Source organism: Mizuhopecten yessoensis, unplaced genomic scaffold, assembly GCF_002113885.1.
Source record: "Mizuhopecten yessoensis strain PY_sf001 unplaced genomic scaffold, ASM211388v2 scaffold716219, whole genome shotgun sequence".
In the NCBI taxonomy this organism is placed as follows: Eukaryota; Metazoa; Mollusca; class Bivalvia; order Pectinida; family Pectinidae; genus Mizuhopecten; species Mizuhopecten yessoensis.
Window position 1 is genome coordinate 5675 of NW_018480007.1, and position 20275 is coordinate 25949.

The following is a 20275-nucleotide window of genomic DNA, read 5'->3' on the forward strand; positions in this document are numbered from 1 at the left end:
CACTAGCTAATGTTATACCCAGGTACAACACATTTGATATATATTGCCAAGGTGAGTCGTCTAAATAAGTTTGGACGTCTTCAACAAAACTGATCTCTTCCCAAGGTAGGTCTAAAACACTTGGAGCAACTAATTGTCTATTATGTATAAAACACTTGGAACAAGTAATTGTCTAATATCTATAAAAACACTTGGAGAAACTATATTTAATATGTTGATGATTTTATAGCTAGTGTGTTGATGATTGTATAGTTAGATTGTACACAAATTCTATAGTAAGTAAGTACATGGATTTGTATAGAAGGTGTGTACATGGATTTATTTCTTAATATTTAAAATTATATCAAAATTCTAATAACAAAATCCGACTTCGATTTCGTGATTCAGTCATATTCTTTATTTCAAATCACAGTCATTGCTCACGTTTAGAGTGATATTTAAATCCGTCAGATTATTTATTTTCGAATATGTCACCATCGTAAGGGCGTTCTGTATGTCCACGTGACTTTACACGCCGGAGTTGTCTTTGATCCACTGCCGAAAGTATGTGATCCGGGTGTACACTGAGGGGTAGATTGCGGGACATCCAAGAGCCCCGAATGACGTCACTCCGACTAAGGTGTCCCCACAGGTCAAAGGACCTCCACTGTCGCCCTGATTGAGCACAAACATAAATAAATACAGTATAAAGATAAATGGTGTATTACAATGGAGATAAAATGTCTTTCAGTTTGTTCTACGTCTACACTATAGTAAGCATACAGTTATTTCTATCTATCATTTTACCTACATTATAGGGTCTACATAGAGTACTATATAGGATAGCTTATAAAGGTACTTCCCTACTTCTCATTTTTTTGTGACAGCTTTCAGTATTTTTCCTGTACTTACAGCATTTGAAATTATATTAAAAATTTCAATCTATTTTTATATCTAAATAAAGGGCTGTTTGGAGATTACTCCAATTTCTCCTATTTCACTTTATTCCCATTAAAAACACATACAGTGCTATGCACAGTGTTATTATACATGAATATCCTTATACTTACATTACAGGATGCAGAATCGTCAGATATAAGGCACACGTGTCCGTCGTTAATATAACTACCAAATACATCCGTACACCATTTCGGCTTCATCACAGTCATTTCAGCTTTTTGCAGGACTTCAGGAAGAACTGTTCAAGATAACATGTTACTTCCTAAACTTTCTTAAATATTGGTGACATAGCGTGGCCATATACATACGCGAAAACGCACCTCCTATATTTTATGATGGCAAAATCACTAATTTAACCTTAATTCTGCCATAATGGCACATACATGTAGTGTTAAAAAATTACTGAAGGATTAAATCATTTTTCTTTCATTGCAAATGTATTAATCGACTTCAGTTCCGAAATTTTTTTAGATATATCTCACTGAGAGAAGGCTTTATCTAGATGTTTTTAATTATTAATATAACGTTTAAGATTAAATATTCTTAAAATCGGCATATACTCTCTTTTGTTGGGTTTGAAAAAGTGTAAAATATTATTCTTATTGTTAACCTCATTTTAAATATCTGCGATTTTTAAGTTATGTAAAGGAATACTGACAGACTACAATATTTGCATAACAACTTCGGTATGGTACACCAGTTGGTATTTATATCCTGACAGACTACCATGTTTGACACACCACCTCGGTATGGTACAACAGTTGGTATTTATTTCCTGACAGACTACCATGTTTACCAAACAAACTCTATAGTGTACAACAGTTGGTATTTATATCCTGACAGACTACCATGTTCACCACACCACCTCGGTATGGTCCAACAGTTGGTTTTTGTATCCTGACAGACAACCATGCTTACCACACCACCTCTGTATGGTCCAACAGTTGGTTTTTGTATCCTGACAGACAACCATGTTCACCACACCACCCCGGTATGGTACAACAGTTGGTATGTATATCCTGACAGACTACCATGTTCAACACACCACCTCGGTATGGTACAACAGTTGGTATTTGTATCCTGACAGACTACCGTGTTCTGGTATCCTGACAGACTACCATGTTTGCCACACCACCTCGGTATGGTTCAACAGTTGGTTTTTCTATCCTGACAGACAAGCATGTTCAACACACCACCTCGGTATGGAACACAAGTTGGTAGTTGTATCCTGTCAGACTACCATGTTCTGGGATCCTGACAGACTACCGTGTTCTTGTATCCTGACAGACAACCATGTTCACCACACCACCTCTGTATGGAACAACAGTTGGTAGTTGTATCCTGACAGACAACCATGTTCACCACACCACCTCGGTATGGTACAACAGTTGGTAGTTGTATCCTGACAGACTACCATGTTCACCACACCACCTCGGTATGGTACAACAGTTGGTTTTTGTATCCTGACAGACAACCATGTTCACCACACCACCTCGGTAGGGTCCAACAGTTGGTTTTTGTATCCTGACAGACAACCATGTTTACCACACCACCTCTGTATGGAACAACAGTTGGTATTTATATCCTGACAGACTACCACGTTTGCCACACAAACTCTAAATTGTACAACAGTTGGTATTTATATCCTGACAGACTACCGTGTTCACCACACAACCTCTGTATGGTACAACAGTTGGTATTTATATGCTGACAGACTACCATGTTTACCACACGAACTCTATGGTGTACAACAGTTGGTATTTGTATCCTGACAGACTTTCATGTTTACCACACCACCTCGGTATGGTACAACAGTTGGTAGTTGTATCCTGACAGACTACCACGTTTGCCACACAAACTCTAAATTGTACAACAGTTGGTATTTATACCCTGACAGACTACCGTGTTCACCACACAACCTCTGTATGGCACAACAGTTGGTATTTATATCCTGACAGACTACCATGTTTACCACACGAACTCTATAGTGTACAACAGTTGATATTTGTATCCTGACAGACTACCGTGTTCACCACACCACCTCGGTATGGTACAACAGTTGGTTTTTGTATCCTGACAGACTATCGTGTTTACCACATCACATCGGTATGGTACAACAGTTGGTAGTTGTATCCTGACAGACTACCATGTTCACCGCACCACCTCGGTATGGTACAACAGTTGGTATTTGTATCCTGACAGACTACCATGTTTACCACACCACCTCAGTATGGTACAACAGTTGGTATTTATATCCTGACAGACTACCATGTTTACCACACCACCTCGGTATGGTACAACAGTTGGTATTTGTACCCTGACAGACTACCATGTTTACCACAACACATCGGTATGGCTCATCAGTTGGTATTTATAGTCGTGATGTTGCCACACTGTTCTAACATCGGGGAGAAGGGAGATAACTACCTTGACCGTAAACTGAATATCCCCATCCCGTTATAGTACAGCGATGAGGAGCAAAGTCTTTGCTGTTTTCGTCGGGTAAGTTCGCCACTGACGCTGCACCTGGTCCAATGATGGATTCGTTGAACTTGAGAATTGCGATGTCATTTGGAAAAGCTCCAGCACCTACGTTATATTCTTCATGCTGTAAATAATAGTTATAGCACAAATTCATTATATTACAAAAATTACATTCAGGCAACCACCATTACCGTGTGATATCTTTTACATATTATAATATTTTTTAACAATGATATTAAATTTGAATTTTCTTTTTATTGACGTAAATTACATTGATGAGCTATCCACTCACTACCTCACAACCCTGATAGTAGGGAAATGGGAAAAGATTCACCTGCTGTTACCCACGGCAGGTATCATAGGAGGCGACTAATATGGGAACCAAGTGCAGAATTGGGAATTTGCTTTGGTGTCCTGTATTTGGGGACACAACGGGGACCAAAATAAATCTGCTGCACCCATTGAAATATTTGGAATCTTTTACTTTCTTTCTACTTCTAACTGCCTTCTATTTCCTAGCGCCTTGCTTGGCAACACCACACTTTTTGGCTTTAATGTTGAGCATTCGCCCAGGTGATGATGGCAATGGGTTCTGTCCCCAGGCCGGGACATGCCAAAGTATAATGTGACCGGGTGGAATGCTGTGCTGGGTGCCTTCGGCATGGTATTTCTGTGAGATGGCACTATAAAGTCGGCACTAGAACCGTGCTATCACAAGGAGTCAAGCACACCAAGATACCCTGTCTCCTGCATACAGACACGCAAGCGCGAATACACAACACACATGGAGGCACGTCCTTAAATGACCTTAGCTGTTAGTAGGAGGTTAAACAAAATTTAACCAAACCTTTCATTACCACAATCTTATCTACACCTTGTTCTATTTTTAATAGGGAATAGCCATTCGCCAGATAATTTCAGCCGGAGATAAAGTCAATTATAAAAGTTATACATACAACAACTGTTTCGGCTACTGCAAATACTAGTCCTCCTCTTGACCGTGCTTTGGAGCCGACTCGAATGGAGAAATAGCTTTTCAATAAAAGAAAAGAAAACCTCTCTGTATCAATAATTCTATCATTGAGTTATGTATATAACACATAGTCACTATTCCTTTAGTTGGATGACGTACTATTAGTATATGTGACATGACTATAGTCACTTGTTTAGAAACAGGATGATTGAGTGCTTAAAACATAACTATTGGTGATATAGGTCAACGATGGTGTGTATGTAAAACATCATCAATATTTCAAATTTCGGATCCTAGATTTTTCCTAAATTTATTCATTAGTTCAATGGTTGGGCGATTGAATATGACAGATATCTCGTATTTCTCTATGGTTAGAGGATGGGGTTTATCTAACATGTATTCCGTTGTTCTATTTTTGAACTATGGAGTGTATCAAACAAATATATAGTTCTATAGTTCCACGATCGAGTGTAGCTAACATGAATTTCTTGATTCTACAGTTGGATGATGGAGGGTAACTAACCTTTTCCCAAATGTTTACAGTTAGATGAAGGAATGAAGTCTAACATGTATTCCGTAGCCCAGAGTTGTTAATTATTGAGTGTGTGTATTTATGTTTCATTAATTTACAGTTGGATTATAATGTTTGTAATTAATAGTCCATAGCTCTATGGTGAGATGCTAAATGAAATACATATTCCGTTTATCTATGGTCAGACTACGTATTTATGAGAGGGCGTTAAGGAAACCCTTCTTTAAAGCACAGTATAGTGTAAAGGGATAGACCATGGTATTCCATATAACCCAGCCGTACTGACAGAGCCTATAACCGAGGTATTAAATATCGATTCTTAATGGAATGCACAACAATGGCACATACAATCGGAACCGAAAGTAGAGATATTGAGGTACAAACCTTGACGGCGCCCAGGAGACGCAGTGAGCTGCAGTTATTGCTACCTTGTCGCTCACCACTACCGCTCCACACACGTGACTGTTGCTAAACATAAGGGAAGCTTGCCAAGGATATTCGCATATTTCCGCGTCGTTGCCTCCAATGATTCTGCTCCCTGGGTGAGACTGCAAAATAACAAATAAAGATATTCCTATTCAAAATTTAAGGATATGATTCAAATATAATATAATGTCTAATCAGACGAATGACATCCACGGGGAGTGGGCAACGAATACTTGTATTTTATCAGATTGGTATTAGCACAGATATGCATAGGTTTTAATCAACAAAACTTCAGTTAGTATTTAAGCATTAGTTATATTTCCATTATGCAAATTAGTTTATACAGTCTGCCATGTTCACATGTTACAAATTAAACAATATTTACAAGTGCAATACGATGAGGACAGAACACCCTTATCATACCTAAGAGTTGTATAAAAATGTCAGAGTGATACTAGGGATTATACATTGTTCTTTTACATATATATATATATGTATGTATTCTATATACATGATGCAGTTAAATTTACCAAAATGAGTACTCTAAAAATAATGTTTTCATTTCGTCAGCGCAAGATGCTTACGATTTTTAATGCCAATTGGTACTTTACTTTCATAAAATCACATTATGAGAACTCATTTGATAGTGTAGCACAACACGAGTGACAAGAGTTGAAGATTGGTTAGAAATTTATTATGCTAACCTCAATTGTTACGATCGGTCTCTGTCGTATGTACCTTAGTGTGGTCTCTAACCGTCCCTAGTCATTTTAGCATCATCTCCCGCCGTCCTTAAACCCATCATAACTAATTGTTACGGGCGTAACTAGTCAGTTGAGGCCTAGGATCATAAGATGCATCCAGCCATTATCTCCCTTAAGGTCCATAACCCATCAAAAGCATGCCTAGCTGGTCAGTGGGAACGTAAACACGTCTGATTAATAGTACTGGTTTCAATTAGTTTTGTCCTATACGTAACCATCTACGCCTATACGACTACACCCTCATAAACTAGCTCAGTTACGAATCCGTTGGTCAAAACTTCCTGGCCTGTCCGTTCTCGGGCTATTTATAATCAATAACGCAACGTCGTAACACCGACTGTGTTACAATAGTCCATGTATAGAAAAAAACGACTTTTACAAACAACACAGGGAATATGTGTTGGATACTCTGATTTTGTCTTACATGTTTTGAGTATTTAATGTCCCATGTCATCATAATAATCTCAGAGAATAACTTTTGTTCTGGTTTCAACAAGAAAGCAACGAAACCCTGGACGATGTTTACAAGAAACGTACATACACCAATATCAGATAGGTATGAACAGGACCCGCATGAAAATAACGTATAAATTATAAAGTATACAAATATCAGGGAGATACGGACATGATTCGCATAAAAATACTTACTATAATTACGAATTAAAGAAGGACCTATATAAATATTTAGTGTGTCGATGCATAAAGCTAAATAATTAAAGTAGCAAATAGCATAGCGATGTTGACAGGATCCAATTCATGTTTAATTGATGCTCGTATGGGCTATGTGCACCAGCTTTGTGTTTCAGCTATATAGAGTAGCTTTGTGCATCAGATATGTGTAATTGTTTTTGTGTATCAGCTTAGTTTCAGCAGTATGTATCAGCTAATGTGTTGTGTATAAGCTTTGTGTATTGCATATGTGTATCGGATCATATTTTTTATATCAAATGCATGCTTCAAGGATGTCAAAAGATACGTTATAGTTCATTCATGTAAATGTATTTGGTCCCTTCGTCCGAGGACGCGGAAGAAACCCTCTCATAGATGATGCAAGGCCTTCACTTGTATTGCCTAATACTGCAGTAGAATCGCGATGAAATGAATATCTAGAGTAGAAACACCTTGGACATCATATTAGAGGAGACATTGTTTGAACTATGGATTGTGTTAGGAAGCGAAGAAGATGTTAAACACATATCACTATGATTACATCATAAACATTTCAGTAATAGCGACAAATTGATAGTGAAATATTTAGATTCAACAGGCGAACAATTATAAGATACTGAAGCAAAATACAGCAGTTCCCTTACGAATGCTGGTTGGTTATCATGTTTTAATAACTCAACATGTTTAATTTAAACAAGATAAAACGAGTGTTTATTATAGAATGTAAAATAAAACTGTAAGCAACCTCCATGAGTTTGAGGAAACCATTTCTTCAATATTGTTCATATTACATCTTGAGAATCATGCTTCTCTTGGAAATACATAAGTTCTTTGTATAATACCATGAATCACTGTCAAAGATGTTGCCTGCTCAAAACATCGTTACGCGACTACTTAATTCAAAGATAAGCCAATGGAATCACGTCAAGGTTACTACTTATATGAAACGTTTACCACCTCCATTTTATGTTTATCTAATACTTCAGGAATGAAGAAGCAAAAAGTGGTTCATGATAAAAATATGTATATCAACATGAGGCATGCACGCTGCATATGGTATATTTATTTGATATAGAAAACTTGAAAACTACGTACCAATGCCTGCTGAATGATGTCTTCATTGGGGTGCACAGGTACTGGGGGAAGTGTGGAGCAAGCTGTCAACAAGGAGAAGAAGATGATATATTACATACAGGGTACATTTGTGCCTGATCGTGTAATACTTTCGGAGCTGTCTTTTGGAATAAACTACAAGCACTCAATGAAATGATCATTGCCCTGACTTGATAAAAAAAGACAACAGGTACTGGGAAGGCCTGACCGAAAAGGAATACACCACTCAGACTTCCGTTTTCTAAAGTCTATTAGGACAAATGCATGGTAGATACCAATATGTAGAGTAAAACCTACGAACTTATTTTTAAAAGCGTCATTCATTAACATCGAAAAGAAAGATAAAAGTGCCGCGAACAGGGAGACGACTTACCTCCGAATGCTACCAAGCATATAGCTACGATGAACTTCATTGCTGCTGTGATCGGTGATTAGATCAATGAAGTGCTAGTCACTTTTATACACCTCAACCCGAGCACCAGCTGTCTGTTCCAAACTTCTCAATATGTCAAGTGGTCCCAAATGTGTTTTACCCAGGTCATACTACATAGGTGTTGCGTCAAAAGGTCATAAACACTTCATCATGATACTAGTTTCTCCGGTAAGTTTGATTCTTGTCAAATTAGAAGAGAGTGATAAATAACGAAACGACCAATGTTAAAGGTTATGGCTGTAGTGACCATCGCGTTTAACACAACAAATAACATATGTTCCACCCTCAAAATGATCCAAAGCGATAATACTAAATATCTTCATTCTTATCACATGTACTTTCTTTTGCATTTCCTTTCCTTTATAAAGTTGCTTCAGGTTCAGTTGCGACTAGAATGAAAAAGGTATTAGTTAAACTTATAAATATAGATCAGTCTGGCTTTATTTCAGGTAGGTATATTGGTGAAAATACCAGAATTATATACGATATTATGCACTATGCTAAAGAAAATGATATTCCAGGTATGTTACTGACTGTTGATTTTGAAAAAGCCTTTGATTCGGTTAGTTGGGATTTTATTGATAAATTGCTTGATTTTTTTTGTTTTGGGAAAGATATAAGGAAATGGGTCCGTATTTTTTTAAATGGTTCAAACTCATCTGTTAATCAGGGGGGAATTTGTCTTCGTTTTTCAATATAAAACGTGGAAGTCGCCAAGGTGACCCCATCTTTCCATATTCATTTATTTTATGCGCTGAGATACTAGGAATTAGAATTAGAAATAATGTTAATATTAGAGGAATAAATATTGAAGACACTCCCATACTATTATCCGAATATGCAGATGATACATCAGTCATTCCTAATGGGTCTAGAAATTCTTTAAGAGAGACACTGAGAGAATTAAAAAAAATATGCAGATATATCTCGGTTAAAGATAAACAAAAGTAAGACTGAAGTCATTTGGATAGGAAGCATGAAATACAGTTAGGAAAACTTTTGTCCAGAATGGAATTTACATTGGGGAAACTATTAAATTTACTATTTTGGGTATTGACTTCCGTGTAGATTTACATAGAATGGTAAAAATGAATTTTGACAAAAAAATAGTTAAACTTAAATCCCTTTTAAATGACTGGAAGAAAAGGAAACTTACTTCTATTAGTAAAATACACATAATGAAATCATTGCTGGTATCACAATTCAGTCAAATCCCGACTTATCCGTAATTAAAAGACTAAACTCAGAACTCTACAACTTTCTTTGGAATAGTAAAGTAGACAAAGTAAAAAGGGATATTATAATAAAAGACTATAATGAAGGAGGTCTGAAAAAGATAGATTTACATTCTTTTATTACAGCGCTGAAGTTAACATGGATTAGAAGATTATATTCTAAATCAAGTAAATGGCAAAGTATCCAAGGAAAAAGTGTTGACTTAGGCATTTTGGCTAGCTGTGGATCAGGATACATAAAAGAATGTGAAATGAAGTGTAAAATCCAGTTTTGGAAAGATTTATTTAAATGTTGAAGGTGTCTTAAAGAGAAAGAACAGACTTTGGTAAATGGGAATGATTCAGTTTTGAAAACACATATCTGGTTTAATGATTTTTTTTACTGTAAATGGAAAAATGTTTTTTTTATAAAGAATGGTATAACAAAGGAATTGTTATTGTTAATGATGTAGTTAAATTTCCAAAAATATATACCTTTTACCATTTTCAGGAATTTAAGGGAACATATAATATCAACTCTAACTTCCTAACTTACCATGGCATTGTAAAATCCATCAGGGAATATACAGCACATATACGATTAGATGACGAGAGCATCTCTTACCCATTACTACCAACTAATTTAGAAATTTTCAAAAAAAAAACAGTAAAGGGTCGAAAGATTTCTACAATATCCTTTGTCGAAATAACACTATTCTTACAGGAAAAAGAAAGTGGAACAACATATTTGAAATAGATGAAGAAACTTGGAGAAGTATATATGCAACCCCTTTAAATTTCCGGGTTACTAAAAGCTCCAAATTACATTGGCTGCATTACATAATAAACCAACACATATTAACAACAAATTATTTTTTATTCAAAATTGGTTTAACTGATAGTCCACACTTTTTCTTAGGTAAAACAGAAATAGAAACAGTTATATATTTATTTTGGGAGTGCAGAGAAGTGCAGACATTTTTTGAGAACTTTGAATTTTTATTAGATGCTCTATTGATTCCATTTACTTTTAATAAAGAAACTTTCATTTTGGCATGCACAACAATAAAAAATATATACTACACAACAGACAATTTTATATTAATCATTATGAAACAATACATCTATCGAGCAAGATGTTTACATCAAACTTTATCTGTGTCAGCATGAAAATCTATTATTAAAGATAAGTATGTGACTCAAAAATATATTTGCGTTAGTAAGGGTAATGAGAACGTAGCAAAGTTTCATAATGTATGGAAAAAATGGAATAAGCTGCTAGAAATAACACCCATCCCCTGACAGGACAAGAATAAGAAATAATCTATGATATTTTTCTAATTGATATTTTCATGAATGTTAATCAATTTGTTGTTTATGTAATTTCACTGCAACCTTAAGTTATAAGAGTAGTATAAAACGTCTCTCTCGATGAGGATGTCGATGTATTATTGTTGATAAGGATTGATAATAATGATAATGGCGTAGATGAATGAATTATATTTATCATGATGATGATGATAGTTTAATGATTAGGAGTGCTGAAAGTTAATTGTTGAAATTTATGATGTAATCATTGCTTGATTGACGTGAATGATAAAGATAGATAAAGTTGATGAGGAAACTTGTTGAATATGTATAGAAAGCATCTAAGTGATGAGTCTAGTAGGTGTTTTAGAAATTAATATGGAATATTATCTGGACCTGAAGCAGCCATGTGATTTTCTGGTAAGGTAAATGGTGAATTGTTACTTTCCCTGTGTGATGATTTGAAGTTTAGCCTAATTTTGTCCTAAATGGTACCAAATGCATTTTTACCCAGGTCATACTATATATATAGGATATAGGATCTTACATGAGTTTCCATTTCATATGAAATTGATGAAACGAGTCTAATAATTTTTCAATTAAGCGAGCTTAAATGAAAAGTTCGTTTCGAGTTTCATTTATTTCATATGAAATGAAAACGAGTGTAAGATTCTTTTTTATCACGTAATCAAGATTTGTGGCATTTATTCGTGCAAAACGACAATTTTCTTGCAACCTTGAAATGTAAAAAGCCGCCATTTTGACTCCAGTTCTTAAGTCTGTGACGTCCTGTACCAATCACAGGGCTATTAGGTCATATTACATGGGTTTATACGCAAACAAATATGACATTGGTATATTCACTGGATAGCACAGTACATTATGTGATAAAAGGGGTTGTAGAACACTTTGTATGCTACTTGTTTCTTCCAGCAGACTGTGTATGCTGTCACCCACTTTTTCATCATCGCTTATATAGGTCAAGTGACAAATACGTCATGGTAATAGTGATCAGGATGTTTGAGGCCTAATAAATACCTTATGTTCTGTTCCCAAGATATAACCGCTGAGCAAGTCGAAGTATGTTATTACAGGTACATGTATTTGCTTCAACGTTTAATTTCTCATCAACTATTCATTTTATAATAAAAAGTTTCATATGAAAGCTTGATATCATTTTTATTATATTAATGCATTAATCAAATACAGAATATATAACTTTGTAGTTTTGACGTTAGAGACCCTATGATGTAGAAGTCAAACTTGTCCATATTGCCGTAACCAAATTTGACATTCTTTCATTCTCTCATTCCGTCCATTCCCTTTTTGTCGTCTATATTCACTTTATATTTCATTTCATGGTGCACCTTTTACTTGTTTCCTTGATACATTCACCAATAAATTAATCTTCAAATTGTTAACGATAAGATTCATCGTTGAAAATTTAAATATATGATGCAATGTAAAAAGAAAATGGATAATGTATCCATTGCTAAATTGTAAAGGTACAGTCACCTGTGTGTGTTGCCTTCATCTCTCAAGATACAAAGTGGTAGACTCTGCTGGTGTATTGTTTAGTCCTCGAAGTTTGCTGTAACCTTAATGACCACAGTTATCATGTTAAGGTATTTGCAGGGATCAAACTATACACACTTTACCAAGTACCCAGGTATTAACTAGTTACTCCCCTAATTTGTGAAATTCGTAACATTTAAGATATTTTACGCACCTCCCCTACTGTTTCAACAGTAATATAGAGCAAACTGGATTTCCATCTTTTTTGCCCTAGCCTCAACGATTATTCCTAGAAGCACGATACAGCTTTGTGGTGCGGTGTAGTTCATTGTTGCACTGGTATCTATAACTCCAAAGTTACTGCGAATCAATTTATATTATTTTGGAAAAAATATTCTATTATCGATTTTATATTGACCAATAAAAATGGTACTTTCTATTTATTTCCGTAGATTGTCTACTCGGCTGCAGATAAAGCGACAGTAAGATATGTAGTTGTTATTTTACATCTTTGATACATACACAAAGTTATCAACATACTAACGCAATTGCATTGTTTTCTGCTATTTTCGGGTAGGTTTTGCTTTCAAATTGTTATCAATTGCGTTAGTATGTTGATAACTTTGTGTATGTATCAAAGATGTAATTTCAATCAAATAATTCTGTTGTTCAATTGCGTTAGTATGTTGATAACTTTGTGTATGTATCAAAGATGTAATTTCAATCTAACGCAATTGATAACAATTTGTAAGCAAAACCTACCCGAAAATAGCAGAAAACAATACAATTGCGTTACACGTTAAAAACGTACGAAATGATTGTTTGTGTTTTAAAGACAAATAAGTCATTAAGAAGCATCTCCCTATAAAGTACTTGAAACATTCACTCCGCACCATGATGTCGAGGAAGGACATTTCTTATGATATGTAATTGGGAAGGAGTGCTGCTACATTAACAAAGCAGCAACAACAGTTGTTGATTGACACGGAGGTCATCAACGCAGAAAACAGGTTTATAAATCTATATATAAATGGATCGATCTCCAGTCCTGATAATATTAGGATTACAGTACAATGTGTAGACTTTCATAAACGAACTCGTTCTTTTTCCCCACCTGTTATAAGAATTGGATTAGCCTTGATGAACAAATTTGAAATCTCTCTATTTTAATCCAATTATATTCGCTTGATGACTCGTGCAAATTGGCAATAGACGTGAAAATGTTACCATACTTACGCTGAAGTCCACACAAGGCCTAGGTATTTAGAGTTAGACTGACAGCATTCATCCAAAAATGCCTTTCATTTCCTATTGGAAAGTACTATTTGTAACCACCAACCTCCAAGTAATCGCAAATGAGGAGTCAGAGAATGCTGGCAATGCCATAATATAATTATACCAAATTTGAATGAAATCGTACACTATAGTAGTTTCGACCAATTAGAAGCCAGGCTACAGTTGCAATTTGCCGAACAAAAGTCAGTTTCAGTAAATTTAAGTAAACAAAATGTTTCAAAAGGTACAGCCAATCGGAATTATGTCAAAAATGAAAATACATATATCAATGTATCCACTTCCGCAGGATTTCTAAGGCTTCTAGCTTTCGGTTTAGGTATATAAGCGAATTTGATTATGCCTGCTACGCCAATTATTTGGTTTAGGTTAACACGAGTTATACATACCCTTATACATATCTAAACAATTTGAAAAATTAAAAAGACAGATTTTCGAAATCTGATGCTCTGACTTTGGCACGAAATTGACAATGACCTTTGTTAATTCAATCAAATGGGTTTTTTCGTTATTGTAGTAATGATCCTAGTTTCTTGATGGATAACAGTCATATCTCAACACCCGGCGGGGTAGTTTTTATCGTTCTTACTCGTGCTTTGCACTGTTGAGAACATCATAGTGGTCGCCCCTCTCGGTGTTATATACGTGGGATTCATCAGGGAACAAGAAACACATCCAGCATGGATAGAAAGTTAGTACCTTTTAAAATAGGGTAAAATATGACCCGTCCAGCGATGGCTGCAGACCAGAGCCAGGGGGACAGTACGAAAAGGGGGGAGGGGCATGAATTACATCTTTAATTTTGTTTCTCGTTGTTCATTAGATTTTAAAATATCAGTAGCGCGACAATTAATATCAACACAGGGAAAATGAAATAAATTACTCAGTTGTGGAACTGATGGAAAATTGAGGAAAAAAATCAAGACAGATATTCATGAGGTAGTATTTTAGTTACCAATTGGTTATTTTTGAACTGAAATAGGGGGAAATAATGCCAAAATTAGAGAGGGGAACTGGCCCATATATCCATTACTTCCTCTGCTTCGTGACGTCAATCCATTGATGGTAACATATTTTAGAATTAATAACCTACTATTGACGTCCCCCTTACATTGCCGTAGCCTTACCCAACCGATTTGGGAGGGAGCATACTAAATCTGGGGTCAAGGGTTAAATCCCTGGTGAGGGTGTGTGGATATAAACCCCCTGGAAGCTGTAGACATGGAAAAATGAAAATACCAAACAAAAATCTTTTTATCACATATTGTACTGTGATATCCAGTGAATATACCCATGTCATACTTGTTTGCGTATTAACCTTTGTGATTGGTTGTAAGTTTAATTGTTTTTATTGTGACGTCACGCCTAGGACAAGTACATGACGTCACAGACTTACGCACTGGAGTCAAAATGGCAGCTTTTTACATTTCAAGGTTGCATTAAAATTGTCGTTTTACACGTATACATGTCACAAATCTGGATTATGTGATAAAAAGGATCTTACACTTGTTTTCATTTAATATGAGATTTATGAAACTCGTCACGAGTTTGTCATTTTTAGCTCGGCAGAGGCTAGCTAAATAGAAAAATTCTTAGACTCGTTTCATAAGTCTCATATTAAATGGAATTTCATTTAAGATCATATATATGAAACGTGTGATAACGAACGTAGCAAATAAGTCAACTTCTCTAACAGAAAGCATTATAAGACGTGTAATAAGGAACATAGCAAATAAGTCAACTTCTCTAACAGAAAGCATTATAAGACGTGTAATAAGGAACATAGCAAATAAGTCAACTTCTCTAACAGAAAGCATTATAAGACGTGTAATAAGGAACATAGCAAATAAGTCAACTTCTCTAACAGAAAGCATTATAAGACGTGTAATAAGGAACATAGCAAATAAGTCAACTTCTCTAACAGAAAGCATTATAAGACGTGTAATAAGGAACATAGCAAATAAGTCAACTTCTCTAACAGAAAGCATTATAAGACGTGTAATAAGGAACATAGCAAATAAGTCAACTTCTCTAACAGAAAGCATTATAAGACGTGTAATAAGGAACATAGCAAATAAGTCAACTTCTCTAACAGAAAGCATTATAAAACGTGTAATAAGGAACGTAGCAAATTAGTCAACTTATCTCACAGAAAGCATCATAAAACGGTGAACTGTAATATTTGTTATTTTTCGAGAAATGTGTATCCCGCGAAATTAACAATGAATGAATCCATTCTTACCATAACACTTTGTACCACTGCATTCTAACCCCCTCCCCCTCATTTCGACATGCAAACATATAAGCATAAATAAGCATATATGGATTCTTTTTCTTGTTTTATCTACTTAGTACAACATAAACTTCATTTGATACAAGATTTTATTTTAAGTCAGTTACAAATTATGAAAAACGTAAAATTCCAGATCATCAAGTTGAAAAAAAGAGTACAATACGTCATCAACGAGTTTTTTGATAAACACGATGTATTCGGTTTAATATTTAGAGTATCCGTATGATGGTTCATCGCTAGAAGCACAAGCGGCGGTATGACAACAGAGGCGGCACCAATGTATCGCTGGCAGTTCAGTTTTACTATCACACAACACACATCCATAAAATACTCGTTGAAGGTTAGGAGCAAATCTGAAACTGTCATGATAAATGGATCATCACGTATGTGTGATAACTCAGACCTAACTGTACATGAGACGCCGATATCGTAATCAAAATTCAGCTTCAACAGCACAAGCCACACGTACAGTTTGTTGTGAATCATGCAATATTCGACTGATGACGTTAAAATTAGGATGACTGTGGTACATGGGTAGTGGATATAGTCTCTAGACTTATATTGGACTCATCAGGCTGACAATACTACTGTCAACAATAGTGTAGTTAGAAGCTCGTCAAAGGAGTTTAATCTTTAATTCCTATAAAATTTGTCGACTTCCTGGATACTGCCGATGATGTTTCCCCAGGAAATGTCGAAGTTGTGCTTACTGTCCTCCGCTGGAAATTGGTCATCGATGTCCAGGTTGTCCCTGATACCAACATTCTCGTCCGTATTCAGACAGAAATCAAATGCTTCCAGAAGAACAGATTCTATGAACTTGCTTGTAACCGCTGGAAAATTGACCAGATATGCGTGAAGACTCAAATTTCGGAAATTCTTTGGAAACTCGCCATTTGCTACTTTGTAAATTACTCCTCCTGGCGAGTCATGCTCTTTGAATCGCTGACGGAAACTTCTTCTTGTGATTCCAGCATAGATAGGGTACCTCTCTTTACTGGTTGGGTTGAACTTAACGTAGAATACGTACAGGCCACATGTTGTTGGTATAGTGTTTAGATCGGATATAGGCAGATCTTGACAGGTACCAATCTTTTCCAGAAAGTATCTGATGAATGGTTCGTTTCTCTCGGCGCAGTTATTCGTCATGTTTGTAGTCTGTCTTACCTGTTCAAGACGTAGGGTTGTATCTGGTATAAACGCTACGATAATTAGTCAGTACGGTGTACGAGCAGGAAGGAGTGGATCAGTTGGTACGGCGTCTCGGCGGGATCAAATATATACATGATCTTATACACTAATGGACTAGTCGTAAACGTTTCAATGTTGTAAACATGCAGTTAAACAATAAACGATATAAGGGAAAATGTAACTTCAGTGCAATGCAAAGTGTACTAAACAGTGAAACAGAATGGAACAACAAATTATCAAAAATACAACACACACAAAATGCAAAGTAAAACAAACAACTACAACAAATTCCATACATCGGATACAACAAATAACCACTGGAAGGAAGAACATTTCACATTTAAAAAATGTAAAGTTTTATTCATTTTACAACAATTATGAAACGATATATTTCAACCTATATTGTTCACACTTGTTGGCCCAGATTTTAGCGCTCGGGGTTTGCACCTTCAAAATATGATAATAGAAACGGTATGCCAAGAATTGCTTACGCTGCATCATACAGCTGATGCTAGGGGCAAAAATAGCTGGAAATCCATGTAGATCTAAACTACTGTTGAAATAGAGGGGTAGGTTCGTAAAACCCCTTAATTTATCAATCTAAAAATTAGAGGAGTACAGGTGAATTTCAAGTTGATAACCTGTAAAGTGTGTATATTGTGAACCGTGCAACCACTGAAAATAGATAACGCTGGCCATCAAGGTTACAGCAAACCTCAAATATGTGATTCACCTCTTTAAAAAGAGGCATATCCCTACAGCGATCTAACAATGAAAGCATTCTTGGTGCACTATATGGTCATACCCCTACAGCGATCTAACAAAGAAAGCATTCTTGCTGCACTATATGGTAATATCCTTACAGAGATCTAGCAAAGAAGGCATTGTTACTGCACTATATGGTCATATCCCTACAGTGATATAACAAAGAAAACATTGTTACTGTACTATATGGTCATATCCCTACAGATATCTAACAAAGAGAACATTGTTACTGTACTATATGGTCATATCCCTACAGATATCTAACAAAGAAAACATTGTTACTGTACTATATGGTCATATCCCTACAGATATCTAACAAAGAGAACATTGTTACTGTACTATATGGTCATATCCCTACAGAGATCTAACAAAGAAAACATTGTTACTGTACTATATGGTCATATCCCTACAGAGATCTAACAAAGAAAACATTGTTACTGTACTATATGGTCATATCCCTACAGAGATCTAACAAAGAAAACATTGTTACTGTACTATATGGTCATATCCCTACAGATATCTAACAAAGAAAACATTGTTACTGTACTATATGGTCATATCCCTACAGATATCTAACAAAGAAAACATTGTTCCTGTACTATATGGTCATATCCCTACAGATATCTAACAAAGAAAACATTGTTCCTGTACTATATGGTCATACCCCTACAGATATCTAACAAAGAAAACATTGTTCCTGTACTATATGGTCATATCCCTACAGATATCTAACAAAGAAAACATTGTTCCTGTACTATATGGTCATATCCCTACAGATATCTAACAAAGAAAACATTGTTCCTGTACTATATGGCCATATCCCTACAGATATCTAACAAAGAAAACATTGTTCCTGTACTATATGGTCATACCCCTACAGATATCTAACAAAGAAAACATTGTTCCTGTACTATATGGCCATATCCCTACAGATATCTAACAAAGAAAACATTGTTCCTGTACTATATGGTCATACCCCTACAGATATCTAACAAAGAAAACATTGTTCCTGTACTATATGGCCATATCCCTACAGATATCTAACAAAGAAAACATTGTTCCTGTACTATATGGTCATACCCCTACAGATATCTAACAAAGAAAACATTGTTCCTGTACTATATGGCCATATCCCTACAGATATCTAACAAAGAAAACATTGTTCCTGTACTATATGGTCATACCCCTACAGATATCTAACAAAGAAAACATTGTTCCTGTACTATATGGCCATATCCCTACAGATATCTAACAAAGAAAACATTGTTCCTGTACTATATGGTCATACCCCTACAGATATCTAAAAAAGAAAACATTGTTCCTGTACTATATGGGCATACCCCTACAGATATCTAACAAATTGTTACTGTATTATATGGTCAGTTCGTCCATAAGTGGTATAAAGGCCTGTTAATTAAAAAAAAAAACTTATGTCAAGTTCTCCAAAAAACATGCAGAACTACAGGGTAAGGGAAGGGTGCCATTTAAACATACATTACCACAAATTTTACGGAAACTCTATAAAATATTGATTTGTTACCTACGTTTAAATCAGTCATAAACGACTGTTTATATTGGTGATAAAACAATCAAGTCGAGCGCCCTTTGATCTTAGGTAATACTTATACTGGTAGCATTGTCAATAAAAAATGTGAAGCGGACTTGGACTTGATCGATCGCTTATTCAGTTGGTTTATCGTCAGATAAGTGTTAGGAGAATCCATTTTTGAATCGATGTCTTGCCTGTAACATTTTCCCTTGCTGTCCTGCTACATATTTTATTTGTTTGGTGCGGAACACATACAGATTACCCTTACGTAGGGAAAAAAAAATCCTTCAGATACTGAATCATACCGAAGAGCAAAATAAAACTTTATTAATAAAATCCTTGAAACATATAAGGATATCAATTAAGACCATGTGTTCCAGAAGTGTAAGCGACTTGTACTTTATCGAAACACCCGCCAAATCCAAAAAAATGTCACGTCCTCAGAGAATTAGCCGATGATACTGACACTGCATAAAACAATAATGAGACTAATAAAAAAACGTTGATATCCATATCACATACATAAACAAACAAATTACAAAGGAGATTCATGATGGTGCCATAATACTTTTTTGTTCAGTGTCGACATATGTCATGGGAGTTCAATGAAAATCAAATACGTAGGTGCGGAAACATAGATGTTAAGATCTAGAAATCGCATGTTCAGTACAGGAAAATAATAAAAATCATTAAGATTGAGATAAGTGGATGGTGTTGAAAAGTATCATTGTTTTTAAATTAGAAGAGTGTACACAATCGATGTGGTCAATATTATTTTTCATATGGAAAGAAAACACACACCCCGAAAATTAAA

The 20275-nt window shown here is 35.4% G+C and overlaps 1 protein-coding gene across 1 annotated transcript; it reads right to left on the bottom strand.

Annotated features, from left to right (window-relative positions):
* Window positions 1-424: 424 nt before the first annotated feature.
* LOC110442145 (trypsin delta/gamma-like protein CG30031) lies at window positions 425-8351 on the bottom strand. The gene is made up of 7 exons (XM_021485612.1): window positions 8274-8351; window positions 7883-7944; window positions 5313-5476; window positions 4380-4455; window positions 3367-3547; window positions 1050-1177; window positions 425-654 (listed from the first exon to the last, which is right to left on the bottom strand). Exons 1-7 carry the CDS (start codon window positions 8311-8313, stop codon window positions 508-510), a joined length of 798 nt encoding a protein of 265 aa, XP_021341287.1. The 5' UTR covers window positions 8314-8351; the 3' UTR covers window positions 425-507.
* Window positions 8352-20275: the final 11924 nt, after the last annotated feature.

Excerpts from the sequence above, each read along its gene's own strand:
- LOC110442145 (XM_021485612.1), bottom strand. The coding sequence starts at position 8,313 with ATGAAGTTCATCGTAGCTATATGCTTGGTAGCATTCGGAG. Across the intron at positions 7,945-8,273 it reads ATGCTTGGTAGCATTCGGAG|CTTGCTCCACACTTCCCCCA; the intron begins GTAAGTCGTCTC and ends CCTTGTTGACAG. Across the intron at positions 1,178-3,366 it reads ATATTCAGTTTACGGTCAAG|TTCTTCCTGAAGTCCTGCAA; the intron begins GTAGTTATCTCC and ends TATCTTGAACAG.